The sequence below is a fragment of the Fusarium musae genome, chromosome 3, assembly GCF_019915245.1.
Source record: "Fusarium musae strain F31 chromosome 3, whole genome shotgun sequence".
In the NCBI taxonomy this organism is placed as follows: domain Eukaryota; kingdom Fungi; phylum Ascomycota; class Sordariomycetes; order Hypocreales; family Nectriaceae; genus Fusarium; species Fusarium musae.
This window is the reverse complement of record NC_058389.1, coordinates 1,464,929-1,489,545: the sequence shown is the minus strand read 5'-3', so window position 1 is coordinate 1,489,545 and position 24,617 is coordinate 1,464,929. Positions and strand designations below refer to the sequence as shown.

The window sequence follows — 24,617 nt, the reverse complement described above, 5'->3', positions numbered from 1 at the left end:
GTTTTGAAATACATAGAAATATGTCAATGTAGATCCTGCTGAAGTTATGTGACAGAGTAACATCATGAGCACCCCAAAAGCCTTGATTAAGAGATTTTACTATTCACAGGATATATCATTTCCATAAGGTGGAAGACTGTCGCTAACTGACTCACAGAAAGAGATATAACACTCTGACTGTAGTCCTGACATGTTATTTGAACATCAAGATTCATATGTTCTTGAGAAAGGGCTTGCGATCCCATAAGTAATACCATCTGGGTTCTCCAAGGGCCAGATTTGGGCCAAGCCCGCATTACATCGATCCTTTGCAGGCTGCTGCGAAGGCTGCCAAGAACTTTGTAGTGCAACAAGTCTTGAGGGCATCTGGTATAAGCTATTGTATCTAGAAGAAACACAAGCATATAGCTTACTGCGGGTTCACGAAATAAGAGGCCAATTTTATCCATCACCGTTCAACAAATACGGTCAATTTGGTTTAGCTGACCTGGAGAATGAGCACAAACGCTGTGGCGACAGCTCGTCCTTTACAATTCCACATTGAAAACCTCGAGCCCTGGACGTCTGGGGATAGTTGGAACAGAAGATATGTCAGATTTCATTTGTCATAATAACCCAAGGGCAAGGCTGAACAGTCCAAGAGATGCTTCAAATGGAGCCATGTTATGATATTGGTGGATAAATCAGGAACAAAATGGCCATCGGGATAGTGGGCGCAACGGATGACGTGCATGTTTTTGGCTATTGCATTGGATGCTGTGTCGATCATACAGAAGAGAGACACTGAAGAATGATTAGAAGCATGTTAATCCCGAAAAGGGGTTCGTTTAGGAAATGGCTAAAACTTCGTGTGTCAAACAACGAAACGATGCTTCTGAACCTACTTATGGTTAAAGAGATGTTTAGAAGGATAAATTCAAGTCTCAAGGGAATATCTTTATGGTTAAACGGGAGATTGAGTTAATGGAGACCTTGTAGGAATCATAAAGATTCGCATTAAGCGCGGACTGCAACAATATCAACAGCTAAGAGAATAATACAGGTGCCAATGCGGCTTTGGCAACGGACAGAAAAACATAGGTTACCAACTATCAGTCTTGGTAGTTCTGGGGTCAACTTTGACCTTCCATATGTGTGCCTAGCAGCCTTGACTTGCCTTGGACTTCATTTTCGAAGTCTCGAAATACGGTTTCGAAAATTTGATATAGCCTTGGCGACATAAAACAGACAGTCACATGGGGTTTCAACTCAATAGCTGATGACTTATGAAACCATAGAAGGCGGTGTATACTCATGCGTGTAGAATATGGAAGGTAGTCGTGGCATTCAATCTCCGGCTTGGGCCGTGTGATGTGGAGGCCAAGAATGACATATCATCGTCCAGATGACAAGAAGCCATGATTGACAGTGGAGATCAACCAGACTTGAGCAAGAGCCTCTCCGCGGTACATAGATCAGTTGCCGCTTTTCCGCAGTGTCGTACATATGGCAGTTTTCCCGGTAGAATGACTGGGCTGCTAGTGGACAATGAATGGTATATGGCAAGGATGTCTGTGTGTCAAGTCCGTCTCGCCACGATCTAGACTCCATGGATGCGATTCTGCGAGTTTCAGAACTTGGTCAGCTCAAAACATGGCAAGGCCCGATTCGAAAAGACGATCATCGGTTTTGGTGTGTCTTTGTGTTTTGTGTTAACAAAAAGTGAGGTAACGTTAAACATATTTTGTCAGTTGTTGACTTGTTGTTTAGAGAGACCCGGAAAATAGCCTTTGATAGGTCGCTTGGCAGGGAGGGTTCTTCTGTAAGCGCGCTCCTTTCCTTCAGTGATCCCTTGTGCTATTAGTCATGAGCAACCGCTTCAAGGGCATTGCATTCTGAATCATTGTCATTTCATTCAAGCATGTGAAGAAAAGAAACTATTCCCAAACTCAGACGATGCAGGCGGCAGGCAGTGATTCCACAGCTAAAGATTTCTACCGAGGTCGTCGCTTGTTGGTTGTGTTTCAACCGTGCTAATCCTGGTCTCATCTAGTATCGTCCCAATCAAAATATCAATCTATGATGGATGACACATATCAGGTGAATCGCCCTTAGCTGCTTGCCTTGTTCGAGAAGGTCGACTTCTTTGATCGGTCCCAAATCTGCTAAAGCATTCCCTTTGGTCATTTCGCTGGCCTTCACCTGCTGAGCCACACCAGAATTCGATACAGCACCTTGCTCCCTGGTTGTCTCCGAGACACGCTTGGCCCGTGACCTGCATGGCGCCCTACCTATTATATCCCCGACAGCCCGGGGTTAGCACCCCCCACGATACTCGTCGTCCGTTGAACTCGGCCGTTAGAGCCCCTTCAGGATTGCCAAAACAACCCCTTGGCTCTGTATATTTGCGACACTGAGCCATGGAGAAGATCTTGCAAAGGGGGCGCACTAGAACAAAATGCAAACTTTTTCTCCGACATACGACAGACAAAACAAAACAAAGACTATTTGCACACGTATCACTTCGAATTCAGAGACATCTGGCGTTTGCTAACACGGCGCTTCGAATCAGAGCCGTTTGGTTATAAGACGCCGCGTGGGAAGAGACTTCAGCAGCCAACCAAAGCGACTTGTGCCTGGCAGGTCCAGACGCCAAAGCCTAGCGTCACTTGTTTCAAACTTGGGATTGACAGGGGTAGCACAGGGGTCGTCAAGCGCCGATTCTTGGAAGAGCTTGGCTGGTTTCCAGTGAGTGGATCTTCCGTGCTGATGTAACATTGAGATTCAGTACTAGCCGCCAATCGTACTGCATTATCACGCTTTCTCAGCTGAGCAACAAAACCGCCGTGATATTGCCAACATGCATTGTTTATGGGTATCGTCCTTAGTTCGGTCTTGGCCTGGCCGGCAAAACTCATCTCAAGATACTTGACAGTCTGGGGATGTGATGCAAAAGACTAATGTTTAGCTGATGGCAGGAGTCGGCCATGATCATCCTCGCATACGCCCTGGACGGAGGCTTTTGGATTTTCGGATTTCCCTGCCCCTTGCTTAAAGGCAACAAGATTACGGATAGTGATGAGCTAATCGTGCCGCTACCAGCACTCGAAGCACTGGCCGTTAGCTAGGTAAACAAGTGCAACTACTGTCCTACATGTGACGCGCCAGCTCTTTGACTTACCGTGATCAGGCGGCATTTACTGCATATCATTGGCGGTACTTCACTGGGCCTGCGGGTTGTGGGCAACGACAACGGTTCTTCTCGCCCAACGCATTGCGGAAAAGAACAAGGGACGTGCTGTTATTGCGGCCAAGATTGTTGCTCTCGAGAAACAGTAATCAAACGCCAATTTTGAATACACCAATCAGTGATGACAGTCGATCAGATGCCCTTACAGTTACATACGCTATTATAACTGCTTCAAAGCAATTATGGTTTCGTCGTCGATTCGATGCCACCGCAAGTGTGCCAGATTTTCGCATCCCCAGCTCTTGTGGCAGAGCTGACTATAGTGATTCAAGTTAACGAGCTGGCTGAGCAAGCATAAGCATTAAAATCCCCACCGAAAACAGAAAATCTTGACGGTTCCAAGGGGTTCTTGGAGTGAGGCCCAGGCGTTTGACTTGGCGACTATAGTCGTACAGGCTTCATCGCACTAAACTAAACAACACCTCCAGGCCCTTGTCCCTGACGCCGAAGCCCTGGATCCACGGCCCCTAGCGCCTCATCCCCGCCATGGATCTTGCGGCTCCCTCCTGAAGCAGCGAAGCTTGATCTGAACCTGTTGAAGCCACCAGTCAGAGGTCGATATTCTATTGTTCGATGCTCTCCTATTAAACCCACATCTCCCACCCATTGTCAGCTGCTGGACGGCCATTCTCATTCTATTGTTCGGGTTATTCATTGTTGGAAGACGTCTCTTTTGACTCTTTCGTTATTTTCTCATTCTTCCTTTCCCTTGATTTCCTTTCCCCCTTTGTGCTGCTAGACAGTCCCATTTAGCTTGTTAATCACCATCCTTTCATTGTTATACTGAACAGTGTATCGCGAACTTGCGAACTAACACGACCGATCCTTATTCAACAACAAGAGAGGAGCGTTGATCGCACAACTCCTCTAATAGCACTCTTTTACTGCTTTGTTTCCGACTCAAAGCTTGCCTTCGTTATCTTTCGACATTCGATTTATACGATCGAGTTGCCAACTGAGTGAAACGGCTGGAACCACTTCACTACCTCTCACTTCAACAACATATTTTTACAATTAAACCACAAAACGAACGATAAATCTATCAAAATGGCTCTCCTAAGAACTTTCCTCGCTTCCCTGCTCGTTGCCGCACCCTTTGCTGCCGCTGCCCCTATCGATGTTGCCGAGACTATGGGTGATATGGCCGACAGTATCGGAGGTGGCCTTGGAAACGAAGCCGATAAGAAGATGGGAATTAGCGCTTTCCTTCGACCTATGCTCAAGAACCCCGATGCTCAAAACATCATCGCTAATCGATATATCGTTGTGTACAATGATACCTTTGACGACGATGCGATCAGTGCCAAGGAGGCTTCCTTTGCTGCCGCTATCAAGAAGCGAAACCTCAACAAGCGAAGCTCAATCGGCAAGGCCATGTCTACTTCAATTCAGTCATTCCGCATGAACAAGTGGCGTGCCATGTCTCTCGACGCCGATGATCTTATGGTTCAGGACCTTTACAACTCTGATGAGGTTGCATATATCGAGGCCGACCAGAAAGTTCAACTTAATGCTGCTATTGCTCAAGTTAATGCCCCTCCTGGACTTGACCGTCTCTCTCACGCCCAGGTCAACCAGGACACCTATGTTTTCGACGACTCCGCTGGTGAGGGCATCACTGCCTATGTTGTCGACACTGGTATCAAGGTTGATCACAGCGAGTTCGAGGGCCGTGCCACTTTCGGAGCTAACTTCATTAACAATGTTGTAAGTAACCCAAGAGTCGTGAACACTTAGAAAAGAGATGGTGCTAACTGGATATAGGATGACGATGAGAACGGTCACGGCAGCCACGTCGCTGGTACTATTGGTGGTGCTACCTTCGGCGTTGCTAAGAAGGTTGACCTTGTTGCCGTCAAGGTCCTCGATGCCTCAGGCGGTGGCAGCAACTCTGGTGTCCTCCAGGGCATGCAGTTTGTTATTGACGACGCCAAGAAGAAGAACCGTGTTGGCAAGGCTGTTATGAACATGTCTCTTGGTGGTGACTTCTCTCAAGCCATCAACCGCGCTATCGAGGCTCTCTTCAAGGCTGGCGTTGTCCCTGTTGTTGCCGCCGGTAACGAGAACGTAAGTGATCAACTATCCGTCATGATTTGTGACCTAACTGACTTCTTTATAGCGTGAAACTGCCCTCACTTCTCCTGGCTCTGCTCCCAACGCTATCACCGTTGGTGCTATTGACGCCACCACCGATGAGCGTGCTGATTTCTCCAACTTTGGTCCCGAGGTCGACGTCTATGCTCCCGGTGTCAACGTCCTCAGTGTCGGTATCAAGTCAAACACTGACACCGCTACCCTCAGTGGCACCAGCATGGGTATGTCTTCCTTCCCCACCACTATCAAGTCAAGTCTCAAAACTAACATGTTTCACAGCCTCTCCTCACGTTGCCGGTCTCGCCGCCTACCTCATGGGCTTCCAGCAGCTCGACGGCCCTGCCCAGGTCGCCAGCCTCATCAAGAGCCTCGCTGGATCGACCGGTGCCAAGGTCAAGAACAACGTCCAGGGCACTACCAGCAACATTGCCAACAACGGCAACCAATAGAAGCAGCAACGCAGCAGCAGCATCAATCAGGGAACCCAGGGACAAGGGAAAGCGGAATTTTTCTTATACCACAAAATATTTCAGGATAATTGGCCACTTGTACAAACCTGAACCATTTATGCCTCGTGTATGTATGGGATATAATTTAGGGTGTCATTTATGAATCATCTCAAGTCATGTGTATCAGGAGTTTTTGAGGCTTGGAAATAGCCTAACCGAGCGTGTTTGTTACTATAGATGGTACGTAACGGCAATAGACCTTCTAGACTACCATTTGTTTCTCGTCAGTGCATAAAGTGACAAGTTTGACGAGCGCCTCTTACTAAATCAAGAGCCAGTATGTGAAAAGCGACTCATGATGCTCGGGTTATCAGCAGACTTGATACCACAAATTGATGCCGGTAACAACTAAGACAAGAATCTGCGAAGTTGGAGAACGAGGGAGTTGACCATAATTTAGTTCATTAAATTCTAAATTTATCCCAATGTTCTCTCGAGATCAAAAGCCAAAGGCTCTGCCATCATCTTTTTGGCCTGCATCTTGACGGCTCAAAAAGAGCAGGGCGATGTAACCAAAACCCCTGGATGATGGGCACGTCCGTTGATGAAAGATCGGCTAAGACGTGTCCCGCCGGTAGTGTAACAGCATGTCGCACCAACAGCATCAAAGGTGAAACCTTGCCCAGACACATTTCATGCCTTACTAGTAATAGCACGTCCAAAAGGAGCAAGAATCGCCAAACACGGGTCGAATCCGAGATGAATTAATGTCTACAAGGCTGAATGAAATGTTTGCCCGCCGCCACCAGTCTATCATCCTCAAACATGTCGAGATAGACTTGTGGCGTGACATCGCTGTGAGGCGGAAACCAAGAGCAAGAGATATTTAATTTTCGCACTTCTTCGGCACAATCATAGTCATGGAAGGACTCGATTGCAATTTGACATCCGTGCAGGAGTTGTAGTTGGGTATCAAGATCAGAGACATCACCAGTGGGTGAACGGGGGACGAAACTTGAACTGCAACGCGCGCTTCATCGCGCCGCTGCAGGTAGTATTAACAAGAGTATAAAGCCCAGCAATATGCCGCCGAGCAGGTCCTGTCATATGAGGACCATTGCTAAATGTGGTATGTACGTTAGGATATCGTTAAAAAGGTTCGTGCCGTGAACAAAGCAAAACAAATCGGCGCGCATAATATTACAATTCTTCGTGACCCGTAATCATGGGAGTAGCCTTTTCGCCACCTGGTAGGAAAACACTGGCTTCCCTGAAGATAGTATCGAATCTGGCTCCAAAGATCCAAGCGGTACCAATCTGTGGATCGGATGTTAGTTGACTGCGGCCTTGAGAGTATGGGGCTGGCGTACCATAAGACCAGAAATGCAGACCAGAGCTGCAATGACAACGCCGAAGAGAACAAGAGTCTCGCCTCCGTCCATAGTCGGCTCCTTGTTTTGGACTTGGGCCTGAGTCACAGCGAGCTTCTTGGGGTCCTGCTTGGGGAAAAGAGTCTCGATGAATTGCTCAATCTGGAAATCATTAGCGAACCGAAATCAGAGATGTTAGAGAGGAAGACATACCTTTGCACATTGAGCACTGATGGCAAGGAAGTTAGGGTCACGAGGGTCGTTCTTCTTGGCGATTTGTCGAGCATATCGCTTGAAGACCTCACATACTGTGTAGAGATTTTGTGTGCACTCGAACATGATCTTGCAGGCATCGCCCTTTGTGATCTTGACGTTCCTCTTGAGGACATCAGGGTTGCGGAAGACAAGCTCCAATGTCGCAATGGCCATGCCTTGAGGAATAGCAACAAAGTTGAAAACACTCTGGTCCTTGATGCCCGCCATGTAGAACAGACATTCCTCACTGTGCTTTAGCGCATCGAGAACCATCGCTGAAACACACTCCAGGGCCTTCGTTTGCTGGCTGGGGTCGAACATATCTTCCCACTTGTCGACGTGCTGGCTCCAGATCTCCTTGGGATACCATCTTCGGCCATCTTGCCAATCTTCATGGATATCTCGAATGATGTTGGTCTTCTGGAGGAATTGAGCCATTGACTCGGTAAGAGAAGGACGCTCAGCAAGCTTAGGATTAGCCAACTCGGACTCAACAAACAGACGTGTTAGGCCTTCGCCAACGAGACCAGCGACGTAATGGCAATACAGCTCGTACTCCTCAATAGTCTGCACACCGTTCTTGATCATCTCCTCGTTCTGGGCATAGTCGGCCATGCCATTGCCCATCTTGCGAGTCACGTCATTGATGATATGGTAGTAGGGTGCCTTGATCTTCTTGAGCTCTGTAACGACCACGTCGAAGTGCTCCAGCAGCTCCTTATCCTTCTCCTGACTCTCATGGAATTGCCAACCATCTTCTTCCATGGTGATGTGGAAGTTTCGAAGGAGGGGAACCTTCTTTTCCAGGGGGATGGTCATGTCATCCTCGATGGTGTCTAGGCCACGGAGGCAGAGGTAGAAGAGAGTGATGGGGACGAGGAGTTCGTGGTTAAGTTCTTGAATGACAGCCGCAAAACTGCGACTTGTCATATCGAGGTAACGAAAGCATTCCTTTAGCTCTGGGGACTCTGTGCTGGGATCGCGCTGGTGGACAGGATCATGCCAGACCTTCCTGGAGCATTGTTAGACATTTTCGGTTGGTAAGAGGGCCGAGAGGATACAAGCTTACCATTGAATGATCGATCGAAGCTGGTAAGGGTGGAAGAGGTAGTAGAGGTAACCCATCTTGGCGGTGGTAGCGTGAGGGGGAAGGAGAAGGAGAATGTAGGAGTAGAAAGTGAAGCGCGCGAGAGCTTGAACTGAGCAGTGCACGTCTTGATACAGACGTACAAGGTCAGAGAAACGGGAGGGAGCAAATGTTATATATCAATTAAGTTGCAACCAGGTCCCGGAAACGTCTTTGGTGTATGTTTTCACCACGAGATGCTTGGAGAGAGGAAAGGCGAGAGAGAGGACAGATGGGAGAAGCAAAATAAGACTGGTTGACCTCCGCTCCGGATAAATCCACAAATTATGCACAGACAGAGCTCAATTTCTCATCTGGTAGGGTGGGTGCTGCCGACCGATAGGGGCATAAGCGCCGCGTTACATGCATTAACTGTCGTATTCGGATTCGATCACTGGTTGGTTAGTTACTTGGTTCCTGGATGTGATTGATTAGACTTTTGTCACACTGCAAGTCATTAATCCAATTTCAGGCCTCCAGCTACAGCACCGTCGCTGATTGATCTGCACGCTTATGCAACAACTGGGTAGCATCCGGAGGTTGGTTACAGTTGATCGGATCTCGCAGCCTGTCCATCAGCCGGAACTCCGGTTACAATACCGCCCCGAACAGCAATTCAAATGCCGGTCCGGACGCCGTAGTGGTGTGTGTTCACTGTTGAGGCCGAATGATGAGACAAAACATTCAAGCGAGCTGGCCTTACCCCAGGTTTGGCCCAGACAATGTCCGAGACTGTGAAACATAACTTCTAGGGTACACTTGACCTCTCGTTATTTCTCTCAATATGTGGATGTAGTTATCCAGCATTACACAAAACTCTGGCCTCATGATCGCCTGTGTCTCTGTATTCAACGACCCTCACAAGCTGTTTACAGATCATAGAATTGCTGGTCTTGACTCCTGTCCAAAGTCACCAAGTCCAATGTGTTCTAGATCTGTGATCACCAGCGGCTCGGTCAGCCCATGGACCCTTATGCATGTAGACGATCCGGGCCTCCTGACCGCCCAGCCGGATTTATCCAACGCTGCTAGGAGTGACAGCAGTCTTGGACCAGTACAATGCGATACTCACAGTGGAGGAAAATCCTTAGCCTTGACGGCCTACTCTCTGCTATTATCCTAATCTGATACTGTATACCAGGTCTGAGGCGCCATCAGCTGAACCTTACACCCCCCCGGTTCGCAACGACATGCGGTGCTCACTGGTCTGAGCTACTTAGTTGATAAAGATGGCGCATGGCATGCCCAAGAATCCTCAAACTAAGTTGTTGTTGTTGTTGTTTCAAGCTCAACACAAGTCATGGCAAGGTCTCTTGTCCTCCGAGTGCCCTGGGTGCCAGGAAACCTCTATCGATCATTGATGGGGATACAGCCCGTACAGCTCGGAAATTGTGTCCTGTCATGGCATCTCGAACTAAAGGATACCGGGCCTGTATCGCTTCGGCAGGAAAACTATGAGAAAGGTTCGAGGCTTGGTCTTGAAGTTGATAATTTTTGGAAGTTCCAGATCTGGATTGTGCTCATGCTGTATTCTGAGAACAATGTCCACGCAAGTGCATGGTATTAGAGGCCTCTGGAGCTTTCAATAAGCCACAAGATACATGAGTGAGGAACCGGACATAATGACCTTCAAGTCCATATGAATCATGCATGAGACCAGCGTGGGCGAAGTTGGTAGGTACCTACCTAAGCAAGGGAGGCGAGCAAACCTGAGATCTTTATGGTAAGTGATGAAAAGGCTTAGGCAATTTAGTCTAAATTTGGGAGAGTCTTTACTGAGTTTATTTTGGAATCCTCTTCTAAGTCTCATATTTATTTTGCATTCAGCAGCTGTTGCTCGACATGGAGACCTGCATAATGGGAAGAGTCCAGGCTGGAAACGACTGGAGACCGAGTCAAGCTGGGCATTCTCTCTCGGTTTCCACTCTTACAAAAAATCAATCTTCTGCTGGATGTGACCAAGTTGCCGTATGCTCTGAAAGTTCGAGGGTATACGGAAATCTCTGGCATTGAAGAGGCACTTTGGAACTGTTACAAGAGAGGCAAGCAGTGGCAAGCGCTCATGAATGAATAGAAGGAGAAGGTGAAGGGCACTAGTAACGGCTTATAATAATACCTTAGTTATGGAAATCAATTATAGAGTTTTAAGCGGCTGATAGTTATCACAGTACTCTCTTTAGCAGCCTGGTAGCCTGTCTGCGTTTTCTCACAGCTGAGCTCGATACAGCCGTTTTTCATGTGCCTACAGTACCTATCCCAGCATAGCCCCACCATTACGTAGGCTCTCTGATCAACCTAGCTCCACCTCCACTCTCTCGAGTCTCTACCTCATGAGACCCCTCTCTCTGGGCAAGAAAAGGCTGGTGCTGGACTCGGGCTGTTAGTGCTATACGTTGGGCTTGGGTACGAAGCCCGAAAGGAAAGTTTCTTACCTCACGCAGTGGCAGGGCAGGGCAGGGTATGGCATGGGCGGGAGCTTGCGTAAATATAGAGGCGCTGTAGAAGACGTTACGTTAATCTTCCATTGAATTGGAGGCAATGCCAGGAAATTTCCGCCAAGGTAATCTAGCCAAGCTTAGGGTGGGCTGGCAGGCACCTTAACTTAGTTCATTTAGGCAATCCGACGCCATCATCAACATTTCCATTTTCTTGCTTTCGACCGTTTTTTCTTCCTCCCATACTCTCTCTTAGTAGTCGATATCTACTATACTACACTAACCTCAACCATTCATATTTTCTACCCACCACCTCTACCCTAGATTGCGTACCTGGAACCTGGAAACATCAAGCAGAAAGTACACATAACCATCCTCCATCATGGTCGTCGATACCGCCTATTACGACACGCTGGGTGTCCAGCCCACAGCCACCGAGCTGGAGATCAAGAAGGCTTATCGCAAGATGGCTATTGTCCACCACCCAGGTTCGCTCTTATTCCTCACTTCTACCGCTTCGTAGCATTTCGGAGAACTAAACTTCTGTCACATGCAGATAAGAATCCTAATGACCCTACCGCCCACGAAAAGTTCCAGGCCATCGGTGAGGCCTATCAAGTTCTTTCCGATTCCGATCTACGCGCAGCCTACGATAAGTTTGGAAAGGACTCTGCGAGACCGCAGGAGGGTTTCGCCGACCCAGCTGAGTTCTTCAGCTCCATCTTTGGAGGCGAGGCCTTCGTGGACTGGATCGGCGAGATTAGCCTTATGAAGGATCTCACGGCTACCATGGACATCACGATGCAGGAGGAGGAAGAAGCTGCCGCTGCTGAAGCCGCTGCTGCCGCGCAGGCCGAGGAGGATTTCCCTGGCACTGAAGATGCCAAGAAGGAGAGCCTCAAGGAGCAAGAACAGAAGGCAGAGGAAAAGGCTGCTGCCGCTGCAGAGCACCAAGCAGGCCCCCCACCGCCGCCTTATGCTGCCGCTTCTGTCCACGACGACAAGGAGACCAAGCCCGCTTCACCTGCTGCGCCCGCCGCTGGCCTCTCCGCCGATACCCCTCAGCGAACCGATGCCACATCACCTGCTCCCTCGTCGAGCTCACGCAGCCGAACCCAGATCCCTCTTCGACCCGCACTAATGGACAAGTCTCACGAGGACCTCCTCGATGCAGAGGCGAACAAGGGCGAATTGACAGAGGAGGAGCTCAAGCACAAGGAGAAGAAGAAGGGTGGCCTGACCAAGGAGCAGCGAGAGCAGCTGGCAGCATACGAGAAGGAGCGCGCAAAGATTCGCCAAGAGCGTGTCGACACTCTCGCTCGGAAGCTCCTTGACAGACTTAGCGTGTGGACAGAGACAGACAAGGGCCCTGACGTGACCAAAGCATTCCAGGAGAAGATGCGTCTCGAGGTTGAGAACCTGAAGATGGAGTCTTTCGGAATCGATATCCTGCACGCTATCGGTCAAACCTATGTCTCCAAGGCCTCGAGCTTACTCCGCAGCCAGAAGTTCTTTGGCATCGGTGGTTTCTTCAGCAGACTCCGTGACAAGGGCACACTTGTCAAGGAGACCTGGAACACCATCAGCAGCGCTATTGACGCTCAACAGACCATGGAGGATATGGCTAAGATGGAGGAGAAGGGTGGCGAGGACTGGACTGATGAGAAGCGTGCTGAGTACGAGAGACGTGTGACTGGCAAGATTCTCACCGCTGCATGGAGGGGAAGCAAGTTTGAGATCCAGAGCGTTCTGCGTGAGGTCTGCGACAGCATTCTGAACGACAAGAAGGTCCACCTCAACAAGCGACTCGAGCGCGCACAAGCTCTTGTTCTGATTGGTGATGTCTTTATCCGGGTATGTTTCAAGTCCTGTTTTGTCGGAATCACACTAACCTTAACTAGGCTGAGCGATCTCCTGAAGAGGAGGGCGACTATCTCGTCTTCGAGCAGCTCGTTGCCGAGGCCGCGATGAAGAAGGACAAGGAGGAAGACCACAAGAAGAAGAAGGACCGCAAGTCTTTCCACAGCAAGGACAAGGAACCCAAAGACAAGGAGCACGCTACGACACCCTGAGCAGGGACGATGTTTCCTGGGGCGTTGGCAGAGGGTAGAGAAAAGACTACACAGAAAGGTTGAAAAAGACCTGCTTGTTTGAGGATCCTGAAAATGATGGCGGATATCACCTTGATGGACTGGGCTTGGTGGCTTGCATGCTGAACTGGTGGATGTTATAGATCGAGGATGACTGGCATTGATTTAGATATAATTTTCATGACACTATTCCCCCCCCTTTATGAATTTTGACGGCGTTTGTTTGGTACTTCTCATAACGTTGATTATCCAAGTGCGCGGATCAGACAATAGAGGCAAAGATCATGAAGTTGAGTTGAAGTTTGGAGTTTCAACTCCTGACATCCTATATCCATTTCCTATTTTTGGTAACTATCTAATTTTCCCTATCGCATCCGTTCTTGGAACTTGAGGCAACCATGCCGCGGGAAGCTTGAGAAGCAATTCCAGGGTCAGGTTCTCTTTTCTGCAATTTCCTCCAATGATTCCATCTTGTTGACTCGCCAGGTTGGCGTGGAAACTTCTTCCGGGGTATCTGTTGTACATAGTATATATCCAAAAGCAAACGAAAAAGAAAAAGCACAAATCTTGGCGACAAATGAAAAACCAAAAAGGCCCAAATCTCCGAAGGGCGTATGTGTGTGTAACGATTGTCCAGGCTGAGTATTGGTGGTGCTCCCTGTGGGAGAGAGAAGATCGTTTGAGAGGTGGAATCGATGGTGCATCGTAGCCGCTGGGAAGCAAAACGCTGTCGAAAGAAACAAAAGGGACACAAAGATGATCGCTTGCTTGCCCAACGCCTTGTATGCATTCATACTATTTCCATTGACTTCGTAGATCTGATGATGGTATTTTGTTGTGATGCCCCGAGGCTTGCCTGGTGTGTAAAGACGAAAAGAAGGAGATGAAAATTTTGGTATGGTGAGTTGTATGTGTTACGACGTCCTGGTCGCCTTTGAGATGTGTCGATTATTGAGAAAGTGTGTCATCTTACGATAACTGAGATTAGTTGCTGTCTGGTTGCAATTCGATGCCACTATCACGATCCTGGGAGCCCTTCTCCCAAGGCGGAGGAGCCTCGAGTGCCGCACTTCCAGGATCAGTTTCGAGATCGTCAACGCTAGCCAACGTATCGTCTTCATCTTCGTCTTCGTCCCCGATCGCAGGAGCGAGTATATGGCCGCCAAATTCAACATCGGTGACACGGACCTTGTACTCGAGTGCCTTTTGGCCCTCTTTGATAAGAACCTCAGTCCAGTTCAGGCATCGTTTGATACTTTGGTTGATCTTCTGACTATCGACCAGCAACTCCCGGTGCTTGGTCAAATCGAGCTGCAGACGATCTTCATCTCGCTTCCGCCGGGACATGGTCTTTTCGATCGCTTTCTCGTCAGTGGGATCAAGGGGGTCAGAGGCCGAGACTGAGTCAGTCATCGACAAATCTGATTCGTCAAGTGAGTCGTGTTCCTCGTCTGAGGGAGGTTCCGAGTTGTCCTCCTCGCTCAGGTCTGAAAGACTAATTGGTGCATCTGTGAGTGCTGCAGAGGTCACTCGACTAGAAGCCGCTGAAGCAACAGCAGAGAGACGGCCTGATCTTGAAAGTCGTCGATACCTGCGTATCTCAGCCTGCTGTTTCCGTAGTTGCCTTTCCAGTGTCCGATTGATGGCCTCAAGGGAGGCGTTGGTGATTTCCAGATCCTGCACCTTTCGTTCTCTGCGAGCATTGGCGACCAGTTCGTTCACAGGCTCATGGCTGGACTTGGTAGGACTCTGCAGGTCGGGCTGGGATCCGTCTTCTTTCTTCGTTTCTCCTTCTTCCTCTGCCTCCTCATCGTCGAGATCTTCGGCGACTTGAAGAATCGAAGCCATTGTCAAAGCTGGCTGAGCTGAGCCAGGGCTTGAAGGGGGTGAGCCATATTCAAAGGGTCGTCGGGCCGGTGACATAGGCAACCTAGGTGAGTGAGAGTGATCAAAATTGGGAACACTGCCAGCTCTTGCATGGCCTCTCTGCTTTTTTGGTGCTGCATCAATGCTGACTCGTCTCTTGGAAGAGGTGATAGACGCCGGGGGTGCTAGTGGAGAAGCTATCTGAGGCGGTGACGCTACTTGCGGTCTGTTCCCGAGACCAGGCGCACCAGTATTTTTAAGTATAGAAGGTGTAGGTTGAGCGATCTTGATAGGAGAATGTGGCCTTGGAGGTAGTGCGTGATTTGATTGTTCGTTTGATGAACTGCTGGTGCTTGGGCGTTTAGCCTGGAGCCTTATCGTGGATGAATTCGCTGAAGAGGGCTTAAGCTCCAGGTCCGCGCCATTGGCATAAAAGAACTTTGATGATGAAGGTTCGGGTGCGGTACTGAGTGCTGGTGTAAATGGTGCAGAGACGGGAGGACTGGTCGGCTTTTTATATTCAGCATTGGCTTTACTGGCATGGAAGTAGGATGCAGGCTTTTGTGAGCCTAACGAGGGACGACCGGCTGCTTGTGTTAAAGTTGGAGCGTCGCTGGCACGAAAGAATTTGGCGTCCGGGTCTGCAGGAGACTCAGCTCGTGACAGTGATTGCCTTCCTGAGGAGCCTAAAGACGCTCGAGGATCCCATCCATCTCGGTCTAAATTTGGTGTTCCATTGGGTGTCGAACTGTTGCTATTATTGCGGCCTTGTCGACTGCCAGAACGGGGGGTCACAGCATCGTCGCGCCCAGTCGTGGCTGAGCTCAACCCCTGAGTTGATCGTCGAACCAAAGGAGGTGCGCCTAATAATGGGCCTTTTGCTGTCGAGGCAATCTTGGGCGTCAGAGGCGTTCGTCCGACTGTTTTTGCTGCTGCAGCACTGAGCTGCGGGGGCCTGTGCCTTGTGTCGCTTGGGCTCGGGGCCATTTTTAAGGTAGGAGGAGCGGAACTCGACGAGGTAGAACGGGTCGAGGGAATTGTAGCGGTTACTGAAAGAACATGTTGTTGTTTTGTGTCGTGAAAGCCAAGGGACGGCGTTGTGCGAGCGCTGGAGGAGATAGTGGTGCCAGCAGAAGAGAATCGGGGACGAGCCTGAGCCTTAGTCTGGACTTGTGCCTGACCCGGAGTAGGGGTCTTGGATCGGGTCTTGGGGAGAGGTTTAGAAGAGGTGACTAATTTGTTGTTTCCGGCGGAGGAAGCGGAGCGGCGGATATGAGGCTGAGAGACTGAAAGGCCAGGAGATGTAGGGCGAGAAGATGACGAGTTGATGGTGTTTAGAGTGCGCATTCTGTCCACGAGTTGGGTTGTCGGGAGAGCCTCTATTTGCTGGCTCAGGCTGAGATGAGTGGTAACGGGACGGAGCGGCGAGCTCTCATTGGCTGTGGGTAGAGGCGGTAACGGGAAAGGTTAAAGGGACTTCAGTGGGCGACGCCCTGTAATGCCAATGCTCCAGTGCGATGATCACTAAAACGCTAGTGGTTTCTGGCTAATTTGGGGTCCAATCTCAATGTCGAGGTGACCACATCCAAAAGTAAACAAACAGTTTCGATGATGAGAGACACGAGGCGGTGGGGTCGAGTGAGTGTTGGATAGATGAAGTGGCTTGACGATTCGAAGCGGGGGATGCCTTTCTTTTCTGCAGGAGACAAGGAGTGTCCAATTGAGTTGTTCACGACGGGTATAGACGAGATAACAATCACCGCCCATTGGGTCACGACATAGGTAGGTAGGCCTTCACGGATGATATCAGGAGTAATGAATGAGTCAAGGAGAAAAGAGAGGCGAAAGGGAGAGCGCCGAGAAAACAGAAGCACAAACACACGAAAATAGACGAGAAATGCTAGGGATAATAATTACATGCAATACCTACCAGAAACTAGCGGGATGAACGGATCGTGGTCATTCATTCAAGACAAGGCAAGGCGAAGGACATGGTCAGGATGGGACGATCCCTGCTCCAGTCAGTGATGAGTGAGTGTCTTGCTTTTTGACCTCTCTTCGAAATTGATCATGCTCATGTTTACTTTTCCATGACATATAAATGGACATGTCATGCTATAGACTCGAGTTTCATATGTCTTGTAATTGAGCAATCTGCCTGGTTGTTGCCATAACGAAACATACCTCTGTGCCTGGCGGCGGTCTAGGTAGATCAGATATGATAAGATGGTTGCACAAATGTTTATTTACAAATGTGCGCCTCTCTGACATCGGCAGAATCCCCCGTGAAACTCGCCTATAATTACAAGTATTGTAATACTTAGAACAGTCAATTCCCCTTTCTCCATTCAATGAATCATTAAATAAATAAACATCCACCGCTTATTACATTTTATGCCAACTGAAATCACAGATCATTTAATGCCCCTTGCTCCTCGCTATTCATCTCGACCTGTTCCAAATACCCTGTCCCCTGCAAAATACACGGGTGCCAGCTTTTCTCCGTCGATCACTGAGCTGTCTACGGAACGGAGTAAGGAGAACTGCTTGTGCCATGACCAACTAGGTAGCCAACGTTGACGCCACGAGATACAACAGCCGAAGGCTTTGAGCCGTATTATTACCGTACTGTATGGTTTCATGCTTCGATAAATCGGCATAAAAAGTAGAAAAGTCAAGTATGTATATTCGTCAGTGGGTGATATAACAAAAATAGAACAAGCGAGATGGAGCGATGAGCTCAGAGTAAAGTTATGACAGAAAACCTCTAGAATTATTCTAGTCCGCCCCAGTTCAATTATGAATTCGGTAATTATTCACATGAAAATCGAACCTCGAACCATCAGCCAATCAGCGTTTACCCGTTGCAAGGCTCAAGGTTAGCTCCGGCCTTTCAGCTCCAGCTCTGATTTTCTTTGTCCGCCGCTGACAAAAGCAAGTTCGTCAACTATTATCGGAGGCGCATCACAAAGTGGCCCGATGATTCTGCAATAACCATTCCACAACCCACTCCCTACCTTCTTCTCGCCAATCGACCCCAACTCTCCAAGTCACCTGGGGGAAAACTCTCTTTTTTGTTTCTCGTGTTCCACACTTCTGTCTCTATTGTGTCGTCATGGGCGTTATTGGTATCGGCCTCATCGTTGCCTCTGTTGTCTGGGTGCTTGTTCGTCCGCCGTCATGGATGCCAGAGCCGCTGCAGATCCTCCTCCGCTGGAGGGGGACAGGTCCTCCTGCTATTGTAGCTAAGGACGCGGCTGAGACTGAAGCTGATGATGCTGATCCTGGACCCTGTATCATGGTGTCGGATCACGAGGTGGAACCGGGCCCTCGACTCCGGGCACGTCCGGCCGATAACCGTACCACACGAGACGACGACCAGCGTCGAGACCAGGGAAAGGCTATCGCTACAGCGATCGATATACCAACCTCCTCGTCGATGATAGACAGGAAAGACGCCGCTTCTATGCCGCCGCCTCCTTTACCAAAGGTTGCATCCCCACCTCCAACCATCGCCGAACCCGAAGAACAAACAACTCCCAAGGCTGTCGCATCCGATCCTCCCTCTATTTCCGTCCCCAGCTTCAATCTCGACAATGCTCCTATTGCGCCGAGTTCACACCCCGCCCCGCGTCGGAACCCCACAGCCCCGGGCCCCGCTCTCTCCCCGGATCCAACCTCCATGATGCCGCCTCCAGCTCCGGGCCGTCTTCCTCCTCCCAAGTTCTCGGCTGCCCCACCTGCTGGTCGCATGCCATCACTCTCTCAGTTCCCCGCCGTGAACTCACCACAACGCGCTCGTGGCCCTGTACCAAACCGAGGTCCTCCATCGTCAGGTGGCCTGGCACCTCCACCTACACACTCATCTAAACCCAGCAAGCCCAATCGCAAGGTCCTCCTCACGCCAGGCCACTCTCCTCTCGACTGGGCTCGCATATCTGGACCTAACGCCGACCTCCGCGGTGTCGAACCTCAAACGCCATACCTGCGCGTGACTCCATCCATGCTGAAGCGCATGACAGGTCGCAAGGGCAAAGATGCTTGGATGGCTCTGAACGGCAAGGTATACAATGTTACACCCTATGCCGACTTTCATCCTGGCGGTGTTCCCGAGTTGATGCGTGGGGCTGGGCGTGACGGGACCAAGCTGTTTGGCGAGATTCACCCTTGGGTGAACTACGAGACTATGCTATCAGCCTGTCTCGTAGGCCTTCTTGTGGAGGAGTCTGAAGGCACCGAGAGTCAGATGGACCAGATGGATTAGACCATGATATTGAGGGACGACATAGACCATAGACGCAAGACTACTGGCGCATCCATGTTACATGGAAACGATATTTCACATGTATTAGATTATACTGTTCGCGCCATAGATGCTCTTCTCGAACACTTAGATGTACATTAGCTAGAAAGATACCCCGCAGAGACTGGTCTTCACCGTCTCTTTCCAAATCGAAACTTGAGCTCGTCATCACTATCACTATCCGCGACTTCCACAGCTCTTCTCGTTGGTCGACTCCGCTTCGGAGGCTGCTGTCCAGCAGCAGGCTCTGCTGCAGCTCGTTTACTCCCCTGACTCGTGTTCTGTGATGCTTGACTCCTTGATTTAGTTTGCGACTGTGTTTGTGGCGCAGCGGCCTGTGCCCCTCGCGTCCGAGTCGCTGGTACCGAAGATACTGAATTGTTTTCTTCGTCGCTGCTGTCTGATATGACATTGGCATATGCCCTTTTCTGGGAACGAGATGAAGCCGATGGTGCTGTGGGCGCAGATGGTTGTGACTGTGATCCAGGAGCTTGGCTCGAGTTCCTCTTTCTGCGCTCCATTTCCTCATCCTCGAGCCAGTAATCATCTCCAATGCCGAACTCCTTCGTCTTGACTTGCGTCAGAGGTACAATAGTCTTTACAGGCTGCCGTCCTGTCACCTCTCCGCGTTGTCTGAACCTCTTGAAGTTCTTCATCCCGTTCCACTTGGGGTCCCATCTTCCGTCACGAATATCTTGTTCTCGAGTACGGGGATTACTAGGTTGTCGTACTTCGATCTCCTCTACAATATTGAGTCTGCGGATCTCGGCGAGATCAACATCATCTGGCAGATTTGCTAAATCTTCCTTTTCAGCACGCGCACGAGCTTCTTCCTGCTCTCTGTTTTGTGCAGCTATTGCCAAGATATCAAATTCTTTCTTGATCTTCTTTGGCTCTGGGACCTTCTCGGCTGTCTCAGTTTCCATCTGCTCAGCTGGTTCCTGCAAATCTTCACCTCGCTCTATCCGTTGGCGCTTGAACCTCTCTGCTGCAGTCGTCATACCATCCATGAGGTCATCTTGTGGTAATGGTGAAGCTCGTCTTTTCCTTTGCGAAGACCTGGCATGGCTAGATGGTAGCGTTTCTAGGGGTGCATCTGGCTCTTGAGAAACGAATAAACCTTCTTCCTCTGCTGGAGCTTGTGTCGCATTCTGAGTCGCAGCACGGGTGGTGGGTTGGTTTGCAGGCACTGGTTCCGTAGGAATATCGTCAATATCAACATCGTCATCATCATCATCACCACCGAAGCCTGCAAAGCGTCTCTTGACAGTTCTCCTCGTCCGCCCACGTCGAGGAGCAAGCTGTGACTCTTCGGGTGCTTGTGACGTTTCAGCCTGTGTGGCAGGGTGCTGTGTCCCATTGGCCACTTCAGGATCTTGAAGAGCCTGGGCTTGATGTTGTGTATTATGTGTAGACTCAACCTCGAGAGGGCGTCGAAGAATACTCGCATCTTTGATGAGGATTGCTTCCAAAAACTCACTCTGCTCAATAGGACGATGGTCCAGTCTCAGAGATACAGACCTGAAAAAGTCCACATACCAGTCAACTGAACCTCCTTTCGAAGGAATGAAGCGTACTACTACTATACCTTTGCCCTCGCTACCGTCGTTAAAGGCACCGAGGCCCTCTTCACCAGCGACACTTTTGACATATTGAACAAAGTCATCGACTGAAGTTTCTTCGGGAACAACATTTCGCAACAACGCTTTGCCACCACCACTCGTAATTGGCGCTAACAGGTTATTGTACTGTACTGGGTCGTAGAAGATGAAGCTGTAGCCTTCGAATATGTCGCGTCTCCCTGCGTCTGGGGCATACGTCGAGTCAGGGTGTTGTACAGGCTCGCCTCCCCTTGGAGGTAAATGCTGCATAGCATCGGGCCAGTTTTGAGCAAAGTCCTGCTCCAGAGGGCTCAACTCGGTGGTCTCCGCCCCATCCGCTAGATTTCCGACTTCAGCCACTGCATCGAGAAAAGTTTCCGTTACAATGTGTTTCCCGTTGATCAAGGCTTGGAGCCCCTTGGCTGTATTTCGTTTCTTTGAGACAACATGTGTGGTGGATTCAACATATTCTGTTACAAGCTTGATATCAAACTGCTCGAATCTTTTTCGAAGCGTAGTTAAGGGGTCTGTCTGTAGTTCTTTGCTGGTGAAAGAAAACGCAAAGACAACTGGTTCCCACGAAATGCTGTGGACTGTAAGCGGCGTAACACCAGATCGGATGAAACGGCTTACCTGAATATGTTTGGGCATTTTCCCATCGTAAACTCGGCCTTGTCCCCTTCAATCACCTTTCTCTTGCCTTTAATCTTTTCTCCATTGACAACTGTTCCTATTTTTGTCGCTAAATCTTCGATCGTAAGCGTAGAGCGACTCCTTGGATTGTGCGCCTGGCCTTTGTCAACGGGGCTGACAGTGATGGTCAAGTGCTTGCGTGAGATTGTATTGTGTGATATCGCAAGTTGGCCGGCTATGAATTTATGAGTATCAATTCTTCTGCTTCGGGGCATTTCTCTTACGTTCTGCGGCTGTTCGACCAAATAGATAGGTTTTCCCTGGTCGCAACCATAACTTTCGGCCTAGGGATGATTAGCTGCATCGACAGATGAAAGTCCAAACTCACCATCAAAGGCCTCTGAATTCTCCAGGATCCACATCTCCGGCGCCAAGTACGACGCGAGGTCATTCACAATTCCATACAAGTATTGGCGAAGCTGCAAGTTATGACGTGAGGTCAAGATCGCGAATCTTGCGGGGCCGCAGACGCGACTCGGCCAGCCTTTCGCGACGCCAGATCACGTGCCTACCTTGATCTCACTTACACAGCGTCAACTACGGGGTGAACAAAGAGTTGGTGAAGTCATGGGCTTCACTGTTCCAAGGAAATTATTGAATGCTGAAGTAGTTAGAATTGGATCTGTACAATCATTCGTTACTTTAGTTTATTTTGGCGTTCAAGCTTAAAGTTCGCTGTGCTTCCTCTTGCTCCTCGATTTGGGTCTTGTGTGTGATTCATGGTGCCATTTAGGATATCAGGTCGAATCATGTCAATTTCTCTCTTAGGATTATTGTCTGCGGCATGGAATAAATATGCCTCAAGGTCCTCACTGTGAATCCTCCTTCTTTTCCCTTCACACCACAGGCAACCTGAACCGGCCTACAACACCACGCCTCAACCGAGACTTCATTTACAAGGAAGCAGAAACGTGAGTTATTATCGCTGCTATTTGAAGTGTATACTTGCAGACTTTTATGTATTTGCGGACGCTGTCTAACTGCTTGAAGATTAAGATCGGAGTTATCCACCATACACACTCAAGAAGCCACCGATGCCAACCTGAGTCACCATGGACGACCACAGCGCGACTGATCAGAGTCGAAGCGTAAGTCCTAACACCCTTCACTTTATGAGTCGGTGCTAATTCATCAATGTATAGCCACCTCGCAAGAGACCCAAGACCGTTCGCTTTCCGGGTGAAGACTGCAATGCGGACAGTCTCCACATGCACGATACGGAGTCAAGGGAGGTTGACTACTGTGATGCGATCCACAAAGAGTGCTCTGGTATGGAGATAGACTCGAATCATCGTTACATCTACGTTGTTCCTGAAAACCGAGCTGTGGTTTTCTTCCAGGGCATGAACCAAGCCGCAGCAACTCTCGACAAGGACTATATGGCCAAGGCATGTGAAATGGTAACATTTCAATTCGATTCAAGCCGCACTATGAGGCTATTCTCAAAGCTTCTCAAAACGCACTTCGAGAACTATGGAGGCGTTGTACCCCGAGTCCATGCGAAGATTCTGGTATTCGAAATTGGTACTTTTCCCGAAGCACCACTTCTCAACGAATGGATCACAGTATACCACGCACATGGATCCGACACAAGCGCTCATAATCACGTTAGAGACTAGGTGGCCGCCTTGCTCGATGTTTCGACCGACATGGGAATTGAGCTCCATCTCTGCCGTCCCTGGAGAAACTTTGGTTTCCTCAAAGGGGCTACTACTCCTCTACGAGACGCTGGGTATGATCTGTCGGTCACTTTGGAAGAGGTCAACTGGCTCCAAGTGCCAGACCAATTCATCAGCTTCCTGAAGGCAATGTCAGCCAGAGCGGTAACTGGAAAACCTCTAGATGATGCGAATCTCCAATTCCAGTCGAATCTCAAAATTGACATTGCTAAAATTTTGGTCGATCACGGCAATCGTTTCATCCGCTATTGAACATTATATTTTTTTCGCCCCGCGCGGACATCGTCCGCCTTTTCTGCCTGCCTATCTTACGCACAACACTACGGTGCAGTCTTTGGTTCGACGGCCGAGGGAGACCTTTTGAGGATACGGGCTGTGCGGGCAGTGATCGCTTTTACAAACCAGTTCACTTTCCTACAAGCATGATGGTGGAAGTTCAGTGTTGCAAGGGGATATCTGGGGGGGCATCACGCTATAAGTTTTCTGCATGATGAATCCAAGTAGCTCATTAATTCTCAATTACTATCACTTTCCTACTTACTCCTCACACAATATTCATCCTACTCTGGCTAAAGGAACAGTATCACTCAACGGTATGCAGACACTCAAACGGGCCACCAATACAGATACGAAGTCTTTATAATGATGTTTCTTATCTTATCTGTTTGGAAGCTAAGTAAACAAGCCCTTGTGTTTGACTCAGGAAATGGCTTGAACTCTCAAGTTACATCATGCTCATATGAAGGTATAATTTAGTGCTAAAGTCAAACATACAGCGATCAAGATAGTTACAATCACTCCTAAAGTAAACATAAATGAAATATGCCATTCTCGTGAGATCTGTTGTTGTCAAGTTGTTCATCAGTCTGCCTATCATCTCAATCATCCTGGTCTCCGAACTTCCAAGAACATCAAATCGTAACTTGGTCAGGCTTGGTAGCTTTGCTTCCGGTGCTTATTTGAGTTAGTATCAGAAATTATCCATAGTTCCTATACGTACTAATGCGTGGTAACGGTGCAGGTGTTGCACCGGACATGGTCGCAGCTTGTGCAAACGGTATGTACTGCCCAATCCCAGGTCTGAAGGCAGCGGCACTAATAACGAGACGTTACACTTAACCATGGCAACTTTAGATAGAACGAGATTAGGACTTACACATTTCCAGTAATAGGAGACTGGTTCGGGAGCCATATTGGGCTACCTAAATATACAATCAGTACAAGTCTACTACAACAAAAGTTCTTGTTCACCTACATGTGATTTGAGTATATCGTAAATTTCGGTAGTTGACTCACACCCATTTCCGAGCTCCAAAACGGGCTCGAAGCTCGAGCTTTATTCCGATGCGGCTCTGCGGTCGACTGACACTCAAGGCTCGGGGTTACCGCGAAGGATGCAACCCAACACCAGCCAGGGTACCAATGAG

At 49.2% G+C, this 24,617-nt stretch overlaps 7 protein-coding genes across 7 annotated transcripts; 4 read left to right on the top strand and 3 right to left on the bottom strand.

Annotated features, from left to right (window-relative positions):
* Positions 1 to 4,276: 4,276 nt before the first annotated feature.
* Positions 4,277 to 5,772, top strand: J7337_003938 (uncharacterized protein; the record flags this gene model as incomplete). The annotated part of the gene is made up of 4 exons (XM_044821644.1): positions 4,277 to 4,936; positions 4,994 to 5,296; positions 5,349 to 5,544; positions 5,603 to 5,772. 4 exons carry the CDS (start codon positions 4,277 to 4,279, stop codon positions 5,770 to 5,772), a joined length of 1,329 nt encoding a protein of 442 aa, XP_044682977.1.
* Positions 5,773 to 6,972: 1,200 nt separating this feature from the next.
* On the bottom strand, positions 6,973 to 8,522 carry ERG6_1 (Delta(24)-sterol C-methyltransferase; the record flags this gene model as incomplete). Its single annotated transcript, XM_044821643.1, has 4 exons — positions 6,973 to 7,089; positions 7,143 to 7,304; positions 7,356 to 8,409; positions 8,467 to 8,522. 4 exons carry the CDS (start codon positions 8,520 to 8,522, stop codon positions 6,973 to 6,975), a joined length of 1,389 nt encoding a protein of 462 aa, XP_044682976.1.
* Positions 8,523 to 11,340: 2,818 nt separating this feature from the next.
* Positions 11,341 to 13,030, top strand: J7337_003936 (uncharacterized protein; the record flags this gene model as incomplete). Its single annotated transcript, XM_044821642.1, has 3 exons — positions 11,341 to 11,446; positions 11,515 to 12,812; positions 12,860 to 13,030. 3 exons carry the CDS (start codon positions 11,341 to 11,343, stop codon positions 13,028 to 13,030), a joined length of 1,575 nt encoding a protein of 524 aa, XP_044682975.1.
* A 1,002-nt stretch (positions 13,031 to 14,032) lies between these two features.
* J7337_003935 (uncharacterized protein) lies at positions 14,033 to 16,261 on the bottom strand (the record flags this gene model as incomplete). The annotated part of the gene is made up of 1 exon (XM_044821641.1): positions 14,033 to 16,261. One exon carries the CDS (start codon positions 16,259 to 16,261, stop codon positions 14,033 to 14,035), a length of 2,229 nt encoding a protein of 742 aa, XP_044682974.1.
* A 1,768-nt stretch (positions 16,262 to 18,029) lies between these two features.
* Positions 18,030 to 19,178, top strand: J7337_003934 (uncharacterized protein; the record flags this gene model as incomplete). The annotated part of the gene is made up of 1 exon (XM_044821640.1): positions 18,030 to 19,178. One exon carries the CDS (start codon positions 18,030 to 18,032, stop codon positions 19,176 to 19,178), a length of 1,149 nt encoding a protein of 382 aa, XP_044682973.1.
* A 170-nt stretch (positions 19,179 to 19,348) lies between these two features.
* J7337_003933 (uncharacterized protein) lies at positions 19,349 to 21,873 on the bottom strand (the record flags this gene model as incomplete). Its single annotated transcript, XM_044821639.1, has 4 exons — positions 19,349 to 21,451; positions 21,508 to 21,686; positions 21,736 to 21,795; positions 21,840 to 21,873. 4 exons carry the CDS (start codon positions 21,871 to 21,873, stop codon positions 19,349 to 19,351), a joined length of 2,376 nt encoding a protein of 791 aa, XP_044682972.1.
* A 690-nt stretch (positions 21,874 to 22,563) lies between these two features.
* Positions 22,564 to 23,442, top strand: J7337_003932 (uncharacterized protein; the record flags this gene model as incomplete). Its single annotated transcript, XM_044821638.1, is given in 3 exon segments — positions 22,564 to 22,599; positions 22,654 to 23,118; positions 23,131 to 23,442. 3 exon segments carry the CDS (start codon positions 22,564 to 22,566, stop codon positions 23,440 to 23,442), a joined length of 813 nt encoding a protein of 270 aa, XP_044682971.1.
* Positions 23,443 to 24,617: the final 1,175 nt, after the last annotated feature.